The 23538-nt window shown below is 39.0% G+C and overlaps 1 protein-coding gene across 1 annotated transcript in view; it reads right to left on the bottom strand.

Moving 5' to 3' along the window:
- The window catches only part of FER (FER tyrosine kinase), a 459494-nt gene that overhangs the window by 132531 nt on the left and 303425 nt on the right, over positions 1-23538 (bottom strand). Inside the window, exons 14-16 of the mRNA XM_052643475.1 lie at positions 13070-13126; positions 4677-4792; positions 2153-2247 (exon numbers count right to left, since the gene is read on the bottom strand). Coding sequence (XP_052499435.1) covers positions 2153-2247; positions 4677-4792; positions 13070-13126 — 268 coding nt within the window. The remainder of the gene's footprint in view (positions 1-2152; positions 2248-4676; positions 4793-13069; positions 13127-23538) is intronic.

Here is a 23538-nt window from a genome sequence, read left to right as displayed (position 1 = left end):
TGAAAAACAAAATAGAACGAAACAAAAAACATAAGAGCAAGTTAGAGAAATTCAGAGCCTTTGAAAAATGTGACACACCAGGGATGAAGATCAAAGAGTGTGGAAACCTGTGAAGAGCTGGGAGATGCCCTCGGCTCACAGGAAGAAGAGAAAGAGAACCTCGGGCCACTTCTCAACTGCAAGAGATGAGATGCTGCCACCACCCAGAAGGAGTTTGGTAGCGATTCTTCCCCAGTGCCTCCAGACAAGAACTCAGTTAGATATCCTGATTTTTGGCTTTGTGAGACCCTGAGCAGAGAACTCAGTCAAGCCTGCCTGGACTTCCATACAACTGTGAGGTGATAAACGGATGTTATGTAAAGCTGCTAAGTTATGATCATTTGTTGTGCATAAACAGAAAGCTAATATACTTTCTATAAATCAAAATGCACATAAACTCAGACCCAAGTTGAACATTGTTTAAAAAAAAGAAAAAAAGTAATAAAATTGGAAGCAACCAAAGTGTCCATAAATAGAAGGCCAAATTAAATTATATAAAACCAAATAATGGAATATTCTGCACCCATTATAAAGAAAAGGTAGAACTATATGGATGAATAGGAAACAATGAAACCATGTTATATTAGAGAAAAAAGAAAGTTTTATGATTTTTAAATAATTAAAAGATTGGCATAAAACCATGGTATTCTATAGTAAATATTTTCCTGGGAGGGTGAAACCACAAAAAACTAAGTAGCCTGCTTTGGATTAAGATTAGATTGTTGAATAAGAGGTTTTTATTTTTAATTTTCTAATGAAGTTTATTATTCTTAATCATTTAAAAATATCAATAAAGGTTACTATTTAATATCTAGATAAACACTTCCCTGGCTATCTTTCAAAGCTATCTTTTGTTTTATTCAATTTGGACCTCCATCAGGAATTTGTTACCATGCTCCTTTAGTCAGTTACAGTAACACCAAATTAATTGTCCTCATCAAGTCTGCCCCACCTCTCAAATCTAACTTTTTTAGTGACATCCCTTATCATCTGGGGGTATCATCTGCATCACGTAAACGTTCTATGTATTCATAATACTTAAACACACTATTCTAGGTAAAATTAGAGGCTATTCAACTGGTTCAAGATTTTAGACTGCAGTCTATTTTTCATAGCTGTATAAAAGCTGCTTTGAGATTTAATCACAAGTAGTGTGAGTCATGCAAATATATATTGCCATCTTGAGAATTAAAATAATTATGATCTAGGAATCTTGCAGTTACATGGCGATAAAGAAATATTCCAATAGCAATCAAACCAGCATGGTAAAATTGGACCAACTCTCCTTAAATTATGAAAGGATTATGTGAAAAGTTTTCAGTGGGCAATCAGCAATACTAGGTTTATGTGATGTATATTCAAAGTTAGAAATATTTTTCATATTCCTTGAAGTTTCTTCTTTTAAAATGAGCAAACAGTTAAGGTAACAAAGCAAATGCTTATCAGTTATTAAATACTGTATTTATAAATCTTATAAAGATCATATTTTGCCTCTGATTATATTTTCTACAACAGAAAGATGCATCAATATAATAAAAATAAAGATATACAGTATCAGTTTGATGTTATTCTTGTTTGTTGGCAAAAGTAGTTAACCAAAATACCTGGCAGTTTTAAAAGTCACCAGAAAAAAAACAAGGATAAATTCCAAGAGAGATTACCTTTTTTTGTCCACATATTAAAGAAGTTTAAAGTTTGTTACCCAAAGCACTATGGTATTGTCATGTACAACGTAGCAAGAGGAGGCGTGGCAATGCACTTGTAAAATGACATAAATGAACGAAATTCTTAGCACTATCATTACTATAAAGTCGAACTAAGTAGCCAACTTTTCTAAACAGTCTTTCTCACAGAAACATTATATATAACTTAATCCCATGTGTAACTGCAATGTAATAATCTATTTCCTTTTGAAAAGGCTGGTTGACATTTTCTGGAAAATGGCAAGAATTAGAGACTATAAAAACAACGAGTCCATGTACAAGCTCTTCATCATGAGGAAAATGGTAAAGAAATCGCTGGACACTTCACAAGGAGAAATCAAAGAGACAATATATAAAAGCAATAGAAAGACATTAAAATGCCATCGAGGAAACTGCTGAAATGGTATTACCTGGAACCAGTTCCATAATGATGTAGATAGGCTGTCTCTGTGTGCAGACTCCTATAAGTTTGACAATATTGGGGTGATCATACTGCTTGAGAATTCTGGATGAGAGAAATATAAGAATGGTCACCATTTAAGTAGTAAGCATTAATTTATGATCATGTGTAGTGTGCACAAGTAGAATACACAATTTTTAAAATGTAGGTACGAACACAAATTATAAATGTGATGTATATAAGTTTTGATAAATCTTGGAAAAATAGATATGAGTCAGCTTTTAATTAAATATTCATTTAGAAACTAGTATCCACTCTGAATAACTAACCACCACGCTAAATCTGAATAACTTACTCAGTCCAAAATATGTGGAACTCCTTTCAAAGCATCCGCTTTTCGATGCCCTCACAAAAGCTGAAGAGTATTAGTGGACCAAAAACTGTAAGCTGTTAGGGCAGCATCTCTTTGTTTAGTTTTATGTACACAATTCATTTAAAACAGATACATTTAAGAACAACATATTGGTAAACGCTATAGAGTAACCATTTCATATTTAGATTTCATAATACCTACTTGACAATCATGGTCAATTTCAAATAGTATAAACTCAAAAGTTTTCAGAAGCCTGGCAGAAAGTTTAAACAATAAGTTATATTAGATTTAAGTCAAAACAAGGAAGTTTTGGTTTGGATAAAGGCAGAATTTCAGAGGGCTGTACAAGTAGCAAAGACTCATCTACAGGACTCCAACCATGAGTTAATAGATTAGATACCCTCACAGCCCTGTCTGCCCTAATGATTCCTGTTATCAAATGATATTCCATATTATCCTGTTGACACAGTTATAAATTCACTCATATTTGAAAAAACACAGGTTCCTTCCTAGGCGAATGGAAAAAATAGCTTCATTTGGAGAAAGATGAAATAGTTTATATATGTGCTGTATATACTAAAGCAGAGAGAGCTCTAAGAAAAATGGCATAAATTGAAAATGTTCAATGTTTATTAACAAATGAAGACAGACTAGGAAGAATTCTAGAGATGAAAAAATACTGTTAATAACTGAGTTTGCAGTTTCTATGATGAATTAGAAAGGGAGTTTTAGAATGATTGACTTTAAGCCAAAATGTCATTTCTTAGGCTGAAAACTGCTTAATAAAGAAATTCTACAAAACAGCCAGGATGAACTCAAATAACATTAAATATTTAAATATATAGATCTATCTTCTAATTAAAAGATACTTGAGAGCTTGCAAGTATATAACTGTCATTTTTAACAGAAAATTTCATAGTTTCACATTAGAAGAAGAAATTAAACTCTATGTTTCAATAAACATTCACAAATTAGAAAGGAAGATACTTTAAGATATCTATGAATAACTAAAATGATGAGCCCATGAATTTCAGTTGCAATAGGATGCTTTTAAATTCATTACAGAATATTTTTTCTGAATTGCCAATGATATATATGAAAAATGTTTACAATTTTATTCCATAGATAATATTTAATAAATGTACCCAACTAGCTTGATAGGTTGCTATAAATATCTTTCGTTTACATGGAGAAATGGCATCAAGATGCTCCACTCCATGGGAATCAGTCCCCTCACTGCATGTCCTCTGTTATTCCAGGGCACTTTACAAAGCTTTGTCTTTATATACAATGCCGTGAAGGAGGCAACACACCCACACACACTTCAGGAAAGCTTCGCTTTTATAGACAATGCCATGTAGCTGGTAACAGGCCCCCTACACACCTCTTACTTCCTTCCCTTTACGCCAACCTATGATCTATACACTCTTCTCTCCCTCCCAACCATCCATCCACTCATCCGTACAGCTCCCATCATATGTCCATTCTCTGTCCAAAGCCCCTTTCCATTTGTTTTGTGTTTTGTTGTATATACTAGATTTTACCACTAACAGTTTTAACTACCTGCAATATAGAGCTGGGAAGTTGCAACATTAAATTTTAGCTAAAACATTAAAAGGGAAGACAATCATTCTAGGAGATCAATCAGAAAAGAAACAATGCAAATTTTGGAACAATGTCAGACAGGGAGCTGGAGAGGAAATCTGAGATTCTCAGAAAAGAACACTGACAGCTGGGAACAAACAATCAAGCCATAACATCTAAGGAGAGCAAGGGAGATGTCATTAAACTCTCAAGGTATATTTACATAAGTATTGTATTCGGAGAATACAGATTATTTTTATTATAAGGTCAACCACAACACTACATATATACATATGTGTATATGCATATGTGATAGAAGCAAGAAATACTACAATTTTTTTTGAAGACTTGAAGAATATTCACTGTTCTTAGCATCTGGCTCTTTTGACTGTAACTGCTAATTGACCTAGAGTCTCACTTCAAAAGAGAATCTTTCTGTTTTCAGACTGCCTACTTTTGAAGACTCTGAAAGTACCTACTTCTAATTCATCAAATCATAATTTAAGATATCTTCAAACTTACATTTTAATGAATCACTTTTAAGTAGTACATATTAACATTATTTTAAAGAACTCACTTGGCTTCTTGTAAGAATTTTATTTTCAGTTCCTGAGGAAGATCTTCTTTACACGTTTTAACAGCAACAGCAGTTTTATCCTTTAATATGCCCTTAAATACTTCACCAAAATTTCCCTGAAAATACAAACATATTTATTGTTTGGTATGTAAGACAGTCACATAAGTCTTTACAAAATTCCAGGCAAGCATGTAATGACGAGTTTTGAGTTAGAGTACTCTGTTAAGCTTTATTCAATTTCAAGCAGAAATAAAGGCTCAGCATGCTGCTCTTTCCAATTCTCCAACTTTAAATATACTACCCAACATTCCAGCCATTCGCGAGACTGAGGCTCGAGGGGAATGGGAAAGGAAATGGGAAAAAAGCTGAAATAGTGTAAAAGGAAACACTAACACTGTCAGAAGCACCTAAATTTCACTCCGCCTAGTCCCCTTTACCCTCAAGCTCTACACTTTGGTATCAATAGATTAAAAAAGTCCTCATTAACGCTTACAGGTAAAGCCACGGTGCTGTGAGGTGACTGGTGGCACTGATGCGCATGGCCAGGGCTCAGTGGAGAAAAGTGTGAGAGGCAGAGGCCATCAACAGTGCCCTGTGGCTCCGCGGTCTCTGGAAGGCGCCAGGGAAGGGCGGGCTTGCCCAAACGCAAGCACCAGGGTGAGTTCGTCTCTGCCAGATGTCTGAGCTCCGAGCCTTACTCGACGGCTTGAACATACTCTGATTTAAAATGCCTTATTGCTAGTTTGAAGTTGCTTTTATGATAAGTACGGAAAAAAAAAAAAAAGACAGGGAAGATCTATAAGGCCGACATGACAGCCATCTTCAGGCATTCTCTTTAAGACTTTCTCTGTGTGCACATGCACTCTGTACAGGGCTGTAACTGTAATAAGCATCATAAACAGCTTTAATGCTACCGCTGTTGAGCAAGAAGTAACTCAACGAGGGGTCTGAAAATCAATGAGTGTGAGTTCTAAGATCAACATAATTCTTAACAGTCCACGGTATATAAATTTTAAATGTTCTTAATAATTGAAAACTACTAAAATACTGATTTAATAAACTCATTATTTATTAGCTAATTGCTCTTTGCTTAAAATAACATTGATTTTACTTAATATTAAGCATACTTTGGTATTTAAGTAATAAATAGTATTACTATTAAAACTAATATTTATCGAAATAACTCAACTCAAATATTTATTGAAAACAATGACTAATTACCCTTACATGAAAAGTAAACATCCAATAAATTTAACAAAGTACACATTCATCATTAGCTAGAAACAGAAAAGGTTGAGCTTTATTCCCATCCGTGTTATTCAAGGGTTTTTTCCTTCCCACAATCATCACATCATTTTTTATATCAGAAATAGACCCAGTAAAGGTGTTAGCATACATGACTACTGCTAGACCTTTATTTACCTGAATGATTCTGAAGCACTTAAAATTCATTAACATTTAACTCATTAGAAGACACTTGCTGACTAAATTAGCAGGACCATTATTCTCTCTACAAGGGTTCAGATTCTCCCTCTAGAAACTGTTGTCTCCCTCCTCTCATCTCAGACAGCCTGCTCTCATTTTTCTCACCTCAGCTGATCTCACCATCAGTTCTTCAGCCCTTCAACCCACCCACCACAGCACTGCCAGGTTAACTGCTGCAAGAAACACCCCTGCCTTCTCCAACATCCAGCCTTCCGTGGACCTTACTCTCTCAGCCTCTGTCTAGCTCCCTCTTGTAGCTTTTGACTGCTGCATGTATCCTAAATTCAGACAGGGATTTCAAAATACGTGTTCTGCCTTCTACACACTTCCCCTCTACTTCCAATCAAAGAACAAGCTAACTAATCTGGAAGTGCGTTTCTTCTGCCCCTCCTGTATGAAGAGCTTCCTGATCTTCCCCACATTATTTCTGTCCTTCCTGAACACTTATCATCCCACTGGCCCCTTGGTTCATTTCTACTGGTCTCTGCCCTATATGGACCTATAGGTCCTGGGTCATAGGAAGCATTTGAAAACTTTAAACATTCATTTAACAATCTTCACTCAGAAGACTTCAACTCTATTAACAGTGATCAAGGGAGGAATCTCAAACACGGAGAAAAAGCCTCTGTTTCACAGACCACCTCATCTTCATCCACAGAGGTCAGGAAAAAGGATGGGCCACTGCTCCCTACCACCTCGCAGGCACAGCTTCATCTCCACTGCTGGCTCCACGTCCATGAGGCTAAGCTTAATGGTGTCTCTTGTCTTGTTTATGTCGGTCCCCACAGAAGGTCCTGGCGGTCCATCCCCCCTCTCTGGTTCTGATCAGGCCATGCGGACTCCTGCTGTCTCCAACTATTTCTCTTCTATCCCCAGCCTCCACTGTGTCTTCGGGAACTTCTCAGTTCATTTCAGTTCAGTTGCTCAGTCATGTCTGCCTCTTTGCGACCCCATGAATTGCACAATGCAAGGCCTCCCTGTCCATCACCAACTCCCGGAGTTCACTCAGACTCATGTCCATCGAGTCAGTAATGTCATCCAGCCATCTCATCCTCGGCTGTCCCCTTCTCTTCCTGCCCCCAATCCCTCCCAGCATCAAAGTCTTTTCTAATGAGTCAACTCTTCGCATGAGGAGGCCAAAGTACTGGAGTTTCAGCTTTAGCATCATTCCTTCCAAAGAAATCCCAGGGCTGATCTCCTTCAGAATGGACTGGTTGGATCTCCTTGCAGTCCAAGGGACTCTCCAGAGTCTTCTCCAACACCACAGTTCAAAAGCATCAATTCTTCAATGCTCAGCCTTCTTCACAGTCCAACTCTCACATCCATACATGACCACTGGAAAAACCTCTGGTCCATCACTAAAATTTTATCTTGATCTATTCTTTGGTCATGCTCTTCACCTTCTTGCTCTAATAGAAACCTCACCCTCACTTGAGAACACTCAAATGGTGGGTGAGTTTCTTTTGGCTTCTAAAATTGTGATTTCCTTTCAGTCCCCTATACACATACACCAGGCCTTCTCCCAGTCCCCTGGAGACAGAATAAAGGATTCCACTAGCTGTCTGTCACTGCTTTTAAAACGTTTTCTCTACTGCCTTCCTAAAAACCCTTAGCTTTGAAACTATCATTTGATTACATACCCAATACCCTGGCTAGCAGCTACTGCATTTGAAAATATTTTCCTTCATTTGTTGACTATTTGAGCTCCTAAATCACTGTACCAGGTGTTACTCCTGTCTTAATACTTGGAAATTTCAAGAGACAATTAAGGATCCTTCTAACACTTCAAACTGTTTTGTGACCATCTCTCCTCCAATGATCTGTGTTCCAACCTATTTTCTAGGTTCAGATCTTAAACTTTGCCATCACCAATAATTCCACTCCTCAATTTATCTCATCTTCCGGCTTGCTTTTATTTTTCTAGCTTACTTCGTCTAGTACCTAGACTGAAAATTCTTTGACCCTATCAGTTAAGTTCAGTTGCTCAGTTGTGTTTGACTTTTTGCAACCCCATGGACTGCAGCACGCCAGGCCTCCCTGTCCATCACCAACTCCCGGAGTTTACTCAAACTCATGCCATTGAGTGGGTGATGCCATTCAACCATCTCATCCTCTGTCGTCCCCTTCTCCTCCGGCCTTCAATCTTTCCCAGCATCAGGGTCTTTTCAAATGAGTCAGCTCTTTGAATCAGGTGGCCAAAGTACTGGAGTTTCAGCTTTAACATCAGTTCTTCCAGTGAATATTCAGGACTGATTTCCTTAAGGATGGACTGGTTGGATCTCCTTGCAGTCCAAGGGACTCTCAAGAGTCTTCTCCAACACCACAGTTCAAAAGCATCAATTCTTCAGTGCTCAGCTTTCTTCAGAGTCCAACTCTCACATCCATACATGACCACAGGAAAAACCATAGCCTTGACCAGACAGACCTTTGTTGACAAAGTAATGTCTCTGCTTTTGAATATGCTGTCTAAGTTGGTCATAACTTTCCTTCCAAGAAGTAAGTGTCTTTTAATTTCATGGCTGCAACCACCATCTGCAGTGATTTTGGAGCCCAGAAAAATAAAGTCAGCCACTGTTTCCACTGTTTCCCCATGTATTTGCCATGAAGTGATGGGACCAGATGCCATGATCTTCGTTTTCTGAATGTTGAGCTTTAAGCCAACTTTTTCTCTTTCCTCTTTCACTTTCATCAAGAGGCTCTTTAGTTCTTCACTTTATGCCAGAAAGGTGGTGTCATTTGCATATCTGAGGTTATTGATATTTCTCCCAGCAATCTTGATTCCAGCTTGTGCTTCCTCCAGCCCAGCGTTTCTCATGATAGGAACCTCCAAATCTTTAGATCCTATTGCTTTTAATTGTCCATAACCCCCTTAACAGCCTCGGTTTCTTCCTTATTCAGCTTAAATTCCATGGCTCATAATTACTGTCTACCATACACTCCCAGTTTCTTTATTCCTCTTAATTTAAAGGACCCCCTTGTCAAATCCACAACCCAGACCAAATGTGGCATGGCCTACTCTGGGCTGATACAGTTCAGTGTGGATGGAGAAAGTCCACACCGATGTTGACTAGTTTCACTTTAAGAACACACACCTCTATGGGGTCCTTAATACTGCTCAATAATTATTATACAATTCCCTAGAACATGAACACTCTCATTCTAATTAACTTTTCCTCACCCTTCGACTTCCTTCTTAAAGATCCTGTACCTCCCCTACAACCTCATTCTCAGCTAATAATCTTGCTTCCTGATTTACTGAGAAAACTGAAGCAATTTCCAACTCTCAGGTCCACATTGACCCTTCTACCAATCTTCCTTGCTGTTACAAGATGAACTGTGCTTCTATTAAAGTCAATCCTCCATTGTAAACTAAATTCCATTCCCTCTTGACTACTCAATGATATTATCTCAGCAATTCTCATCTCCTTTAAAAATCATGAATTTTTCATGACATCATTCCCAGCTTCAAACCAGCATGTTGCTTTTCTCAGGTTAACCAACAGCACACATATCATTTCTTTTGAAACCGCCACCGTCTCTGCTTCCTTTCAGAGCAAAGCTTCAGAGTTGCATCCTTGCCATCCCTGTTTCCTCTCCTCCCATTCTCCCTTACATATATTCCAGCTTGGTTTTCACATAAAATGTGCTAAAGAAAATGCTCAGTCAAGTCACCAGGAATCTCTCCATTGCTAAATTCAGTGATTCTCAGTCATCGTCTCATCTGACCTCTCATCAGCAGATGCCACCACTGATCACTCCTTCAAATACTTTTTTCTCTTGGCATCTAAGGCATCCTGTCTCCCGGTTTTCTGCCTTTCTGGAGATTTCTCTTTCTCAGCCTCAATCTTCTTGCTTCTCTTCTTTGCAGCCTCTTGATTTTGAAGTGACCAGAGCTCAAGTGCTCTCTCCTCTTACCTAGACTCACTCCATTGTTGAACTCATTGAAGGAAACCACCAAGTAAGTGACAACTACTGAATCTGTAATTTGATCCACACCTCTTTTCTAAACTTCAGACTTAATACCCAGCTGTTTTCTCAGCATCTCCACTGGGAAGTCTAGCAGACAAACCTTAATATTTACATGCAAAACCGCTAATCTCAGTCCCCAAAACCTGCTATACCTAAGCCTATGCCCTCCATGTCTCACGCTCCACATAGTCCGTCAAGATATGCAGTTGGGTCAACCGTAAAAACGAATGCAGAACTCCCCACATTCCCCCATCTCCACTGCCACTTCTGTGACCTGACCAGCAACCATCATCTTAGGTAAGGACAAGAGTTTCCGAACCTTCCCAGCCTATTCTCAACATGCGAGCCCAAGTGAACTCCGTAGAGGGTACGATCATCTCACTCCTCCAGGCAAAGTCATCCCCCAGCTTACCCTTTCACACGTATTCAAAGCCAAAGTAACTACATGACCAGCATGGCTCGATATGATCTGTGCCACCTCAGCCACTTGTTGTCTGCTCTGTTCCTTCTTGCCTACTCAGCTATGACACACTGCCTCTCCCGCTCATCAAATGTAATTTGCACTGACACTCCCTCTGCCTAAAATCCTTTTCCTCATTTGACCACGTGGCTAAATCCCTTCTTGCCAGGTTTTTATTGGAAAGTAACAATTTTGATAAGGCTTACCTGGACTCCCCTACTGAAAACTGCAACTCCAACCAGCAGCACCCTAAATCCCTCCTGTTTTCGCAGGATTAGCACCTTCACCATTATGACGTTTACCTATTTATTGCTTATTGCTTCTGCGTCTTTCCCTGCTAGATAGAGTATAAGCTTTATAAGGGCAAGGACATTTGTCTACTCTGTTCATGGATGTATTCCGAGTTCCTTGGAGAGTGCCTGGCATACAGGTGGCATTCAATAAATATTTGAGGAATTAATATTTTTGATTACCAGCTATCAAGCACAGTATAAAGAAATGTGGTGCTCAGCAAAAGTTACAGTTACCATATCAACTTTATGTTACTACTAAATCCCAAAGTATGTAAGTATAGGTTAATTCTCTTTTTTTCTCATGCATTATCAAGCAGTATATGATAAATACTCAGAACAGGTAATGAAAATATTAAATGACAATTTTCAACTCAGAAATATTTGCTGAAACTAAGCTATGTGCTTAGTCGCTCAGTCGTGTCCGACTCTTCGCACAAACTGCAGCCCGCCAGGCTCCTCTGTCCATGGGGATTCTCCAGGCAAGAATACTGGAGTGGGTTGCCCTACCCTCCTTCAGGGGATCTTCCCACACCAGGAATCGAACCCAGGTCTCCAGCATTGCTGGCAGATTCTTTGCCATCTGAGTTACCAGGAAGCCTGAAATTAAGCCATACATGTCTCTAAAGTTGAAGTGTTTGTTTTATTAAAATGATTAAATTTGTTAAAACTGGTATATGCTACTGCCTTGTCATTGAAAATAATTATTTTTTCAAATAACCTTACCAAGTAAGGACCTAATGGATAAAATTCCTAATATGTTTCATGTATCACATATTAAACTAAACATAAAAATAACTGAAATATCTCTCTTTAACTGAAAACATTTTTTTTTCCCTTAGTACTGAAAAATCTGCCCTTCTCAACACACTTTTTCAGTAACTGGTTTAATCTTATAACTTTATATTTAATTGTATTTTCATGGAAATTACTTCATTTTCTTTGTAATAATCTTTAGCTCAATCACTGATACTGGGTTACTTAAAGTAATGAAAAAGTATAATATTTCCTTAAGAATTATGGTTACAATAGAGAAAATAAACATAATAGCTACTATAGCTTGAAATTCTTTAGAATTTACTTAATAAATAAGTATTAGCAATCAATAGAAACTGTTTTCTAATAGCAATTTAATGCTTCTATTTGGAAAAATATTTTTTAAATAATAAGAATTCTGCAAAGTAGATTGTTTCAACAGGGATTCACTTTCTTAACACACAGCAAGGCTAAAAAATAGGGGAAATCTGTCAATTCATCAAGTTTACATTTGAATCAAGAAAAGTAATGGATAATCATTTATTTCTTTACTCGAAATGCTGAGCCTTAAATTCTAGTACTGATCACTCAGAAGTATATGAGTAACAGTTTTCTATAACTGGATTTTACACTATTTTTTCCACCGTATTATGAACCCCAACTCAATTCAAACTTCACTAATTAAGCCATCGATGAAGACGTTAATGCTTGTCTATTGGAACTCAATTATAAATCAGCAATCAATGTCCAAATAACCCATCTGATTATTAAATGTGTGCCATTATTATTAGATATAATATATTTTCATACTGCCTATGAGTTGGAAGAAACTTCCAACCAGTCTGAAGGAAAGTGCCTTTTACCACATATAGCTGCTTCCTGCGGCCACCAGCAGAGCTAGCTACAGAATGGGTGTACTGAGACAGGTGTCCTGTGCACATCCCTTTCAGACCGAAACAGCATGGCCCGTGTCGCCACATACTGTGATTCTACACACGTCCTGAGATCCCTAAGAGCAGCACTGCATTTTTCCCGAACTATCGTGTGTAACCAGACACAAATGGAGTAAGACTATTCGGTGTACACATTTTTATCACCCCACAGTTCCTCTCCAAATCTCAGCTCACTAGTTTTGGTTTTACTACAATGTAATAAAAATTATTGTGGCTTTTAATCCTTTCAGAGGAAAATTTACAGTATATTATTTTTTAAAAAGTCAAGGTAATCCTTAAACTTTTCAAAGATTTTCACATTTCTTTTTCCATGAACACCACAGTATTTGTAACAGATACGGCACTGTGCTCTTCTAGGCTCACGTGTGAATGTACCTTGCTGTGTGCAGGAATATTAGAAAGACTTTGAAGAAACAAAGAATCACAGAGTTCACAATCACTATAAAGACTTCTGGTCATTCAGCTCAGTGGATTACATACCTTGCCTAGTAATTCTCCTAATGTGACATCTTCGTGATTGAGAATCCACTTCTTATCCTATGGCAAAGAGAAAGAACGGTTTTTTAGCTTAGGTGAGAAACGCAATTGCTCTAAGATGCACTTGAGGCCGTGGCAAATAGACCTAAGGGATATTTCATTCATACCATTCAATCAACAGCACACGAAGAAGTTGTAACCTCAAGAGGTTATAAAACAGATTTAATAAGTGTTACTACACAACAGAACTTTAAGATCTACATTATAGCAAACTTTTATCAGAGTTTTCAGACTTCAAAATGATGGTAGCCCTGTAACTAGAACATAGCATACACTTTCCTCCCACCATAAAGCTTAGGCTATGCTATTATTTGTCATTTCAGAATGTTGTGTCATCAGTACATGAGGAAATTTCATTTTGCAATGTTAAATTTCCAATCCTCATTTCATCATACAGAATTATTTTTCTACCCACACCACATTCCTAAGATCTAATTTTTCCACAGCTGGTCATGAGTTACGGCTGCCTATTAGAGTGAATATAGTCCCACATCTTTCCCAAGTAATTTCCTATAGCATAATAAAGCAACAAACATCAATTACAGTATCATCAAAGCACACAAGACCAACGATGCAAATGCGTCAGTATGAAAGAACACGCCATCATCTGACCTCAAGAACTAATCACTACGTAGGGGATACTTTATCATCTAAAAAGTCTCAGCTATGAGAGCACACAATGCTGTGATGGCAGAAAGACATATACATTAAAAAAGGAAAAAACGAGGCCGGAGACAGACTGGAGAAAGGCGGGAAGGAAAAATGAGGCGAAGAAAGAAAAGTTCTGGGGTGATATGTTTTATCCTTTATGTAAAAGAATTTGCATTAAAGCACAGTATTCCCCCATTACATAGACTGAACTATAACTGTGATCTATCGGACCAATTGCGACACGTAGTCAAACATCTTGAAGTAAAAACCCACCCCAACCATGGCTTTAAAGTGTCCTAGACAGCCGTTTTGAAGTATTTTACCTTCTGAAACACTCTGTACCCAGCCACCACCCTCTGACAGGTCAACAAAAGGAGCAACAATGATTGCTTTGAAAGAACACTTTACATGTATGATCTGCGGGGGTTCCTAACAGGCCTCCTCAAGACGTGCCACGTTGACATTTGGATTATTCTGAACTAAAGGCAAATGGAGACCCCGTGGACTCAAAGGAAAATTTTACCTCCCTCTTAATTGAAATATGGTGATTTGCCCCCAGTAACAGTCATTACCAGAAATAACTTTTCATGACCTACCTGAATGACAGGGCAACCATCCAATTGCTAAACACCTGCTCTTCTTTTCTGAGAGTTACCCTCCTCCTCTCTGAAGCCTCTGGCTCCTATACACTCCTTAGCTCAGGATGGCATATATATCTTTTAGATTCCTAACTCCAAACTTCTCATGTCTATGTATATGTGCAAAATTAGATTTGATTTTTTTCTCCTGTTAATCTGTCTTGTGTCAATTTAAATGTTAGACTAGCCAAAGAATCTAGAAGGATAGAGGGAAGTTTTCTGCCTCATGACAAGTCTTTCAACCCAAGTATAAAACCAGAACTATAAGGTCCTGGAAGAAAACACAAGAGAATATCTTCATGACCAAGTGTGTAAGCAAAGATTTCTTAGGAGACAAAAAGCACACACACACAAAAACCTGGAATTAATCAAATTAAAAACATGTGTTTCCCCAAAATCTCATTTAAAAAAAATGAAAAGTCCAACTACTATCTGGAAGAACATTTTTGAAACACATGTAAATGACAAATCATTTCTATGTAACACAGAGAACGCATACCTCAAACACAAGATGACAGACAACTGAATTTTAAGAAATTAGGTAGAATACTTAACAAAAGAGGAGGGACAAAGAGACAATAAGCACATCAAAAGGTGTTTAGCATCACCAGTCAGTAACATACAAAAACAAACCACAGTAAGATGCCACTTCATATCATCAGAATGAAGCGCCTTCCATTTACAACAGGCAAGACACAGAAACAACCTACACGGCCATGGGCAGGTGAATGGACAGAGGTGATGTGGTGTGTGTACACACACACACTCACACACACACACTCTCAGACTCACACACACGCACACAGAGACACACACACACTCACAGACACAGACATATACACTCTCACATACACTCACTCACACACACTCACACACACACTCACACACACACACACACACACTCAGACTCACATACACACACACTCACACTCACACACACACTCAGTCACATACTCACACACACACAGACACACAGACACACACACATACACTCAGACTCACACACTCAGACTCACACTCCCACACACTCACACTCACTCACACACACACTCAGACACACACACACAGACTCACACTCACAGACACACACACTCACATACACTCAGACTCACACTCCCACACACACTCTCACACACACTCAGACACACACACACTCAGGCTCACACACACACACACACACATTCACACACATGCACACACACACTCAGACACACACTCAGACACACACACTCACACTCCCACCCACACACACACACACTCAGACACACACACACACTCACATACACTCAGACTGACACACACTCAGACACACACCCACACACACACTCAGACTCACACACACACACTCAGACACACACACACACTCTCACATACACTCAGACTCACACACACTCAGACTCACACTCCCACACACACACACTCACACACACACACAGACATACACACAGACACACACAAAGACACACACACACTCACATACACTCAGACACACACACTCAGACTCACACTCCCACACTCATACACACACACACTCAGACTCACACACACACACAGACACACACTCAGACTCACACACTCTCACATACACAGAGACACACACACACACACACACAAAGACACACACACACTCACATACACTCAGACTCACACACACAGACTCACACTCCCACACACACTCACACTCTCACACACACTGACACACACTCAGACACACACACTCACACACACACACTCAGACTCACACTCTCACACACACACATACACTCACACACACTCACACCCACAGACACACACACACACACACACACTCAATGGGTTATCACTCAGCCATAAAAAAGAATGAAATAAAGCCATTTGCTGCAACATAGATAAGCCTAGAAATTATCATATGAAGTGAAGTAAGTCAAACAGAAAGACAAATATATGATATCACCTATATGTGGAGTCTTAAAAAATGATGTAAATGAACTCATTTACAAAACAGAAACAGATTCACAGACACAGAAAACAAACTGATGGTTACCAAAGAGGCAAAGAGGTAGGGAGGGGTAAATTAATTAGGAGCATGGAATCAGCAAATATAAATTATTATATATAAAATAGATAGATAAAAAGTCTTATTGTATATACACAGAATTAATTTGCTGTACACCAGAAACCAACACAACATTGTAAATTAACTATACATCTATCAGAAAAAAGAAATGCCTTGAAGAGCCTCTGTCTGGGAAAGGGTCCCTAAATCTGTAATTTAAATAATGGCTATGGTGGCTCAGATGGTAAACAGGAGGAAATGGCAGCCCACTCCAGTAATCCTGCCTGGAAAACCCCATGGACAAGAGCCTGGCAGGTACCGTCCATGGGGTCACAAAGAGTTGGGCACGACTGAGTGACTTCACTTTCACTTTCACGGTGTTGCCTGGGGTTAAAGATGAGGGGTGCTATAGTCATCTTTAGGGTGTAACAGCAGAAAGGGGATCTGGAACGCTTATTATCACCAGAATGGCTGTTATCTAGGGGTCACTCCTGGTTTGAAGTCACGAAAATAACCTTTCTATTGATGGGGAGAAAAGCATGTTAGCTGGGGAGAAGACTAACTGGATATCCAAAGCACTGCATTTGAGGAGTCCGTTAAGAGCAAGATTGCTCTTAATCTGTTTTAGCTAAAAACGAAGATCAGAAGGAAGGAGCCTAGAGCCTCAGAATTTAGATTTGTGAGTCTGTCTGTAAGAGGGAGAGACAAAATACCCAAAGGAAACCCAGTGACAATTTGATAGCTGCAATTTAGCAGAAATATGGACAGAGGGGCAAACTCCAATCTGTCAACCTGGAAAAAGGCAGCAGCACTTGACACATCCCTGAAAAGGGCAATGATCCAACTCCTCCCTTACAAAGTAAATGAAATACTCCTGCTGGGGCTGCTGAACGGTCGAGAAAGGCAAGCAACTTGGGATACACGATGACACCAGAGCATCACTGAACATGCCGCCTCTGACCCGGGTGATGATGAATATGGTAACAAAGGAGGTTTTCTATAACTTTATCACTGGGGAAAACAGAAAGTCAATAGGCAGAAACTCCTCAGAAGATAATTCCAAGGTAAGGCTGGGAACAGAGACCCTGAGTCACATGGAGTTTGGAGAATGGAGAGTTGCTGAAGGAGACTGGATCCTTGACTTGCCCACCATCTTTCCTGACCTCTCTTCTCCCCTTAGCACACAGGAAAGAAAAGCCACACTCAGAAGGACTGCCAGAAACAGCTGCAGCTCACTCCTCAGCAACTGTCCCAGACCTGGTATGTTCTACAGAGATTACAGGGCTTCCCTGGTGGCTGAGAGGCAAAGAATCCGCCTGCAATGCGGGGATGTGGGTTCGATCCCTGGGCTGGGACCATCTCCTGGAGAAAGGCATGGCACCCACTCCAGTCTTCTTTCTGGAAAAAGCTCATGGACAGAGGAGGCTGGTGGGCTACAGTCTATGGGGTCGTAAGGAGCCAGATGCGACTGAGCGCACATGGGGATTATACCCCATATTCTTATCTTTGTCTTTGCCCTGCTTTCTACAGAGGGGCAAGTAGATTTGTGCAACCATCTTGAATGTGGAGAAGAATCAAGAGGAATGGACGCAAACTGCCTGCAAGAAACACGAGTAGCAGTGTCTCCCCTGGTTTCGCAGATTTACTAGCACTACATGAAAACGAAAGCTGCACTGAAGTGTAAGTCAATAGAAATAAAAGACATAAAACTATGAATCAAAACTGTAATGAACAGAGTTAACAGTTTTGTTTCATCTGCTTGCTAGTGACTTATCACCATTATATCTACAGACCTACACTCAAAACTAATGATTAAATTTCCCTGATGCAAAAGCTATAAAATACTTGATTTAGACTGTTCAAATATTCTTGACATTAGGGTTTTATGCTTTAATTCATAAGTACTAACATTTCATTACTATGATGAAAGAAACTTATACTTTCTCCATTTTTCAGTTACCTATGAAAATGAAAAAAAAATTTTTTTGAAACATCAAATTATTTGGTCTAAATTGGACAACTCATTTTGAAAAGGGAGAATGGAAGGAAACTCTAAGACCTGAATACATTTTCTAAACTATGAATTTCTGGGGAATTCCCTGGTGATCTAGTGGGTAGGACTCAGTGATTTCACTGTCAAGGTCCCAGCTTTGATCCCCTGTCAGAAACTAAGATCCCATAAGCCTTGTAGCACACCCCTGCCCCAAAAAAAGAATTTCTGGGTTTTGTCAACTAATCAGAATATTCTTTAAAACTGCCTAAGAGCAGATTTAAAGCCAGCCCACAGTACAGGCAAGGGGGCTTCCCAGGTGGTACTAGAGGTGAAGAACCCACCTACCAACAAGAGACACAGGATCCCTGGGCCAGGAAGATCCCCTGGAGGAGAAAATGGCTACTCATTCCAGTGTTTCTGCCTGGAGAACCCCATGGACAGAGGAGCCTGGCGGGCTACAGTCCACGGGGACACAGAGAGTCACATGCGACTGAGCAACTGGGCACGCAGTCACACATAGAACAAGCAAAGGCAAGGAAGTATCACCACCTGTCTGAAAACCAAACTTTCATAAAGAAAAGCTAGGGACGCATTTTTAACATGTTCCCAGACACGCTTGCTTGCTGAATCTCAGAAGACCCTCCATTGGATTGAATGTATCATCTCCACTTCACATTGAAAACCGAAGCCTTGAGAAGATAAGAGTCTGACTGTGATCACACAGGTACTAAGTCTGAGAGTTAAGAGCTTCAGTCTTCTGTCTTTTGGCCTACTGTTCCAACATATTCTGTTTTGATTTCACTGGTCTCTTCAGTGTGGTAAAGAATATTACATTAAAATAAAGCTCAGTAGTAAAATACTTTTCTGACTCTAAATAATACATATATCATATCATGTAATTAAAAAGAAGAGTCAAATTAAGAACATACTATCTATAACATAAGTGCCATTAATTTTTAAAATCTTAAATATTTATCTACAGTATATGATAAATGAATGTTATGTTATCAAAGAGCCAATTCATGCCACATTGTGGAACTCCCCTAGAGGCAAAAATTTTCAGAAAAGTCTCACTGAGACCTTTAACTGTTATATTTAATATAATCAATTCCAAAAAGTTTTTTCATTTGAATTACACAACAGGAAGGTCAATGAAGCAGTTCTGACAACTGAGTCACTGAGGCAACTCAGCTAAGAGCTACGAGAATCCTCCCTAGAGCACACCTCGCGTAGAACTTACACACCTCGTCTATGGCAATGAGATCGATTCCAGCTTGCTCACCTCCCAGAATTTCAACCTGATTTCTAGCTGAGCTATAAGCTGTTGTCCAAGTGCCCAATTAGAAGTCTACACTGAGAGTGTAGCTCATCAATTATTTTCATGAATAACCTTCGGTACAGTTTTAAAAGATGATTGTCGTAGCAACATTTCTCAGTCAAAGTTTTAGGATGTGTCAAGATTATTAGTATTCTGTTCCCTTAAATCTTGTGGTCCCCAAAATTGTGTTAGCAAATAATGCCAAGTTTCAATTTACAACTATTTCTTAATGATAAAAAAAATAAACCATGGGTAAACTTCATGAACGCAGCTTATCATAAAAAAGAGCTTTAGGACTATTAATAATAAGCATGCATTGCCTAATTATTACTCTAATGATATATCAGTGCTTTAGTGGCACATTAAAAAAAAATCAGTAAATCACTGCATTACAAGTAGACATAAGACTAGAATGTACGAAATGAACGTGTAGAATAATTTTTTCCATCGGTTGCTTATCTTTTAATTATTAGAGTTATTTTCATTTTTGTAGTGTCAAATATTTATATCGAAATTCCTCTCTGACACAGGAGAGCAAACATGCTCCTAAACCATACCGGTAAATGAGTCTAGCATTGGATTTTTTATTGGAATATAGTTGATTTACAATACTGTGTTAGCTGCAGGTATACAGCACAGTGCAGATTATACAGAAAAACACTGGGTATAATCCCTTGTTCTATACAGTAAATCCTTGCTGCTCATCTGTTTTATATATGGTAGTTTGTATCTGCGAATCCACCCCCCTAGCCTGGCTCCACACTTTGGTGATGTAAACTCTGTCTGTCTGGGAGTCAGTTTCTGTTTTGTGTTTATGTTCATTGTGTACTTTTTCTAGGTTTCACATATAAGTGATACCATGTGGTATTCATCTTTCTCTGAATTGTTTCACTAAGCATAATATTCTGTGTTCACCAACATTGCAGCAAAAGATGATAATTCCATCTTTTTATGACTAATATCCTGTTGTGCACATAAACCACTTCTTATGCCAGTCATCTATTGATGGGCACCTGGACTGTTTTCACGTCCTGGCTACTGTAAACAGTGCTGTTATGAACATTGAGGTGCATGTACGTTTTTTGAACTAGAGTTTTTGTTTTTTTCAGGATATATGCTCAGGAGGAGAACTTCTGGGTCACATGGTAACACTTAAGTTTTTAAAGGTCCTTCATACTGTTGTCCATAATGGCAGCACCAATTTACATTCCAACCAATGATGAACAAGAGTTCCCTGTTTTCCACATCACCTCCAACATTTCTTATTTGTAGACTTTTTGACAACAGCCATTCTAACTGGGGTGAGATGCCACCTCATTGCTGTTTTGACTTGCATTTTGCTAATAACTAGAGAAGTCAAGTCGGAGAAGGCAATGGCACCCCACTCCAGTACTCTTGCCTGAAAATCCCATGGACGGAGGAGCCTGGTAGGCTGCAGTCCATGGAGTCGCGAAGAGTCGGACATGACTGAGCAACTTCACTTTCACTTTTCTGCATTGGAGAAGGAAATGGAAACCCACTCCAATGTTCTTGCCTGGAGAATCCCAGGGACGAGGGAGCCTGGTGGGCTGCCGTCTATGGGGTCGCACAGAGTTGGACACAACTGAAGTGACTTCGCAGCAGCAGAGAAGTCAAGTATGTTTTCATGTGCCCGTGTCTTCACTGGAAAAAAGTCTATTTAGCTTTTCTGCCCATTTTCTAATTGGCCTGCTTGCATTTTTGATAGTGAGTTTATCAGTGGTCTATATTTTAGATATTAACCCTCTGTGGGTGGAATCATTTACAAATAATGTCTCCCATTCCATAGGCTATCTTTTGGATTTGTTAATGATTTCTTTTATTGAGCAAAAGCTTTTAAGTTTCATTAGGGTCCATTTATTTGGTTTTGCTTTTATTTCTTTCGCCTTGACAGAATGAACTAAATATTCCTACAATTTGTGTCAGAGAGTATTTGGTCCATGTTCTCTTCTAGTTCTGTGGTGCCATGTCTTACCTTCAGGTCTTTACTTTTTTTGTGACCATTTTGAGTGAATGGTCTGATTTCATTGTTTTATACATAACTGTCCAGCTTTCCCAGCACTACATACTGGGATTTTAATATTTCACGAGCTCCCCAGTTTTCATACCCTTGAACAGAAGGCAACCAAGAGAAACAGTCCTGCAGCGAATGTCAAGGCTCGTGTGAGTGAGGTTCGCAGGAGACAGCACTGAGCTGGCAACACCGTGTCACCCGTGTGCCCTGGTCTTCCCAGAGGCTCACCACCCTAAAGGACGCCTCTCCTCCAGAACTTCCTGCCTTCCTATCCACGCCAAATCCCATCTTTAACAGAGTACAGAGCTCCTACTCCTTCTGTCTTTACATCTCCCCCACATATATACTTGTTTGCAAAGTCTAAACTACTCACTGAATGTAAAAACATATTTGTTTACATTTCAAAAGGTAACACCAGTCATACCTACTTTATTAAAGACCAAAAAGAAACCGGCAATTCTAAGTTAACAGCTAAGCTAAACAACTAGATGATGGAGGTAAGCTAGACAAATATTCAATACAGTTAACAGGTTATTAACACTGGGGTTTTATCTTAATATTTAGTTATTACATTAATGTAATAATCAGTATTTTTTTAGTCACCTCATTTTGGACCTTTCTGTAATACAGTACATACCTGTGCTTCCACGGTCTCCACTAGGAGACTTACAACACGAGGAGACCTTTCACTAGGAGATTTATGACACAGTGTGCATCTGGAATTCACCCTAAGAGAGGAGGTGTCTCATTACTTGGGAGAAGAGAATATTCCAGTGGGCTCTGGCAGTAATACCCGTAGTCTTCATATTCTTTAAGATTAGTACAATTAGCATATAATGACTTTTCCCCCCAAAAGCCATTGGAATGCACCTAATACTTCTGAATTTCTAAACAGATAATTTAACTCTAAGGCTTCCCTGGTGGCTAAGACAGTAAAGCGTCTGCCTGCAGTGCGGGAGATCTGGGTTCGATCCCTGGGTTGGGAAGATCCCCTGGAGAAGGAAATGGCAACCCACTCCAGTACTGTTGCCTGGAAAATTCCACGGATGGAGGAGCCTGGTGGGCTACAGTCCATCGGGTCGCAAAGAGTCGGACACTACTGAGTGACCTCACTTTTTACTTTAAGTCTTATCAAAGAGACATAAGAATTACAATGACAAACATTGCTAGAAAACACTACCGATACCTAAAAAAAATCTTCCAAGAATAATTTTTAACACGGAATTGTTTAAATACTTAGGACACTTAAAGTTGCCTAAAAATAAACTGAAATTTGAAAAATTAAATATTCTAATGTCATATTCTTAGGAATGATGTATCTTGAGGCCAAATTTCTTATCTGTGAATGGGATCAATCCTTGTAAATCACATACTTCTAGGGAAAACTGTAATTCTGTAAGAAAATGTGAATAATTCATACGTAAAATCAGTTGTAAGAACTGAATTTAACGAACCAGGCCTACTGTCCGTGTTTTACACAATATTTCAAAGCAAATATAAAAATAAACTTTAAGTAAAGCAGCAGAGATTAAAAGGTCCATTAGGAGTTAACCCAATTCTAGCACCATATTCTAAAAGCACAATACCATGACCATTCTATTTGGTAACTCAAACCTTAGTTCTTATTTCTCAGAAAACCTTTGGCTTTCAGAAATAAATTAGTAAATACAGACAAAAGTAGAAGCAGATGCTGAAACATAAAATAGCAATATTGATTAAAACACTTCACAGAGTGAATTAAAGGT

Source organism: Budorcas taxicolor, chromosome 7, assembly GCF_023091745.1.
Source record: "Budorcas taxicolor isolate Tak-1 chromosome 7, Takin1.1, whole genome shotgun sequence".
NCBI lineage: Eukaryota > Metazoa > Chordata > Mammalia > Artiodactyla > Bovidae > Budorcas > Budorcas taxicolor.
Note: the sequence above shows the minus strand (reverse complement) of the source record. Positions and strands in the feature narration are given on the sequence as shown.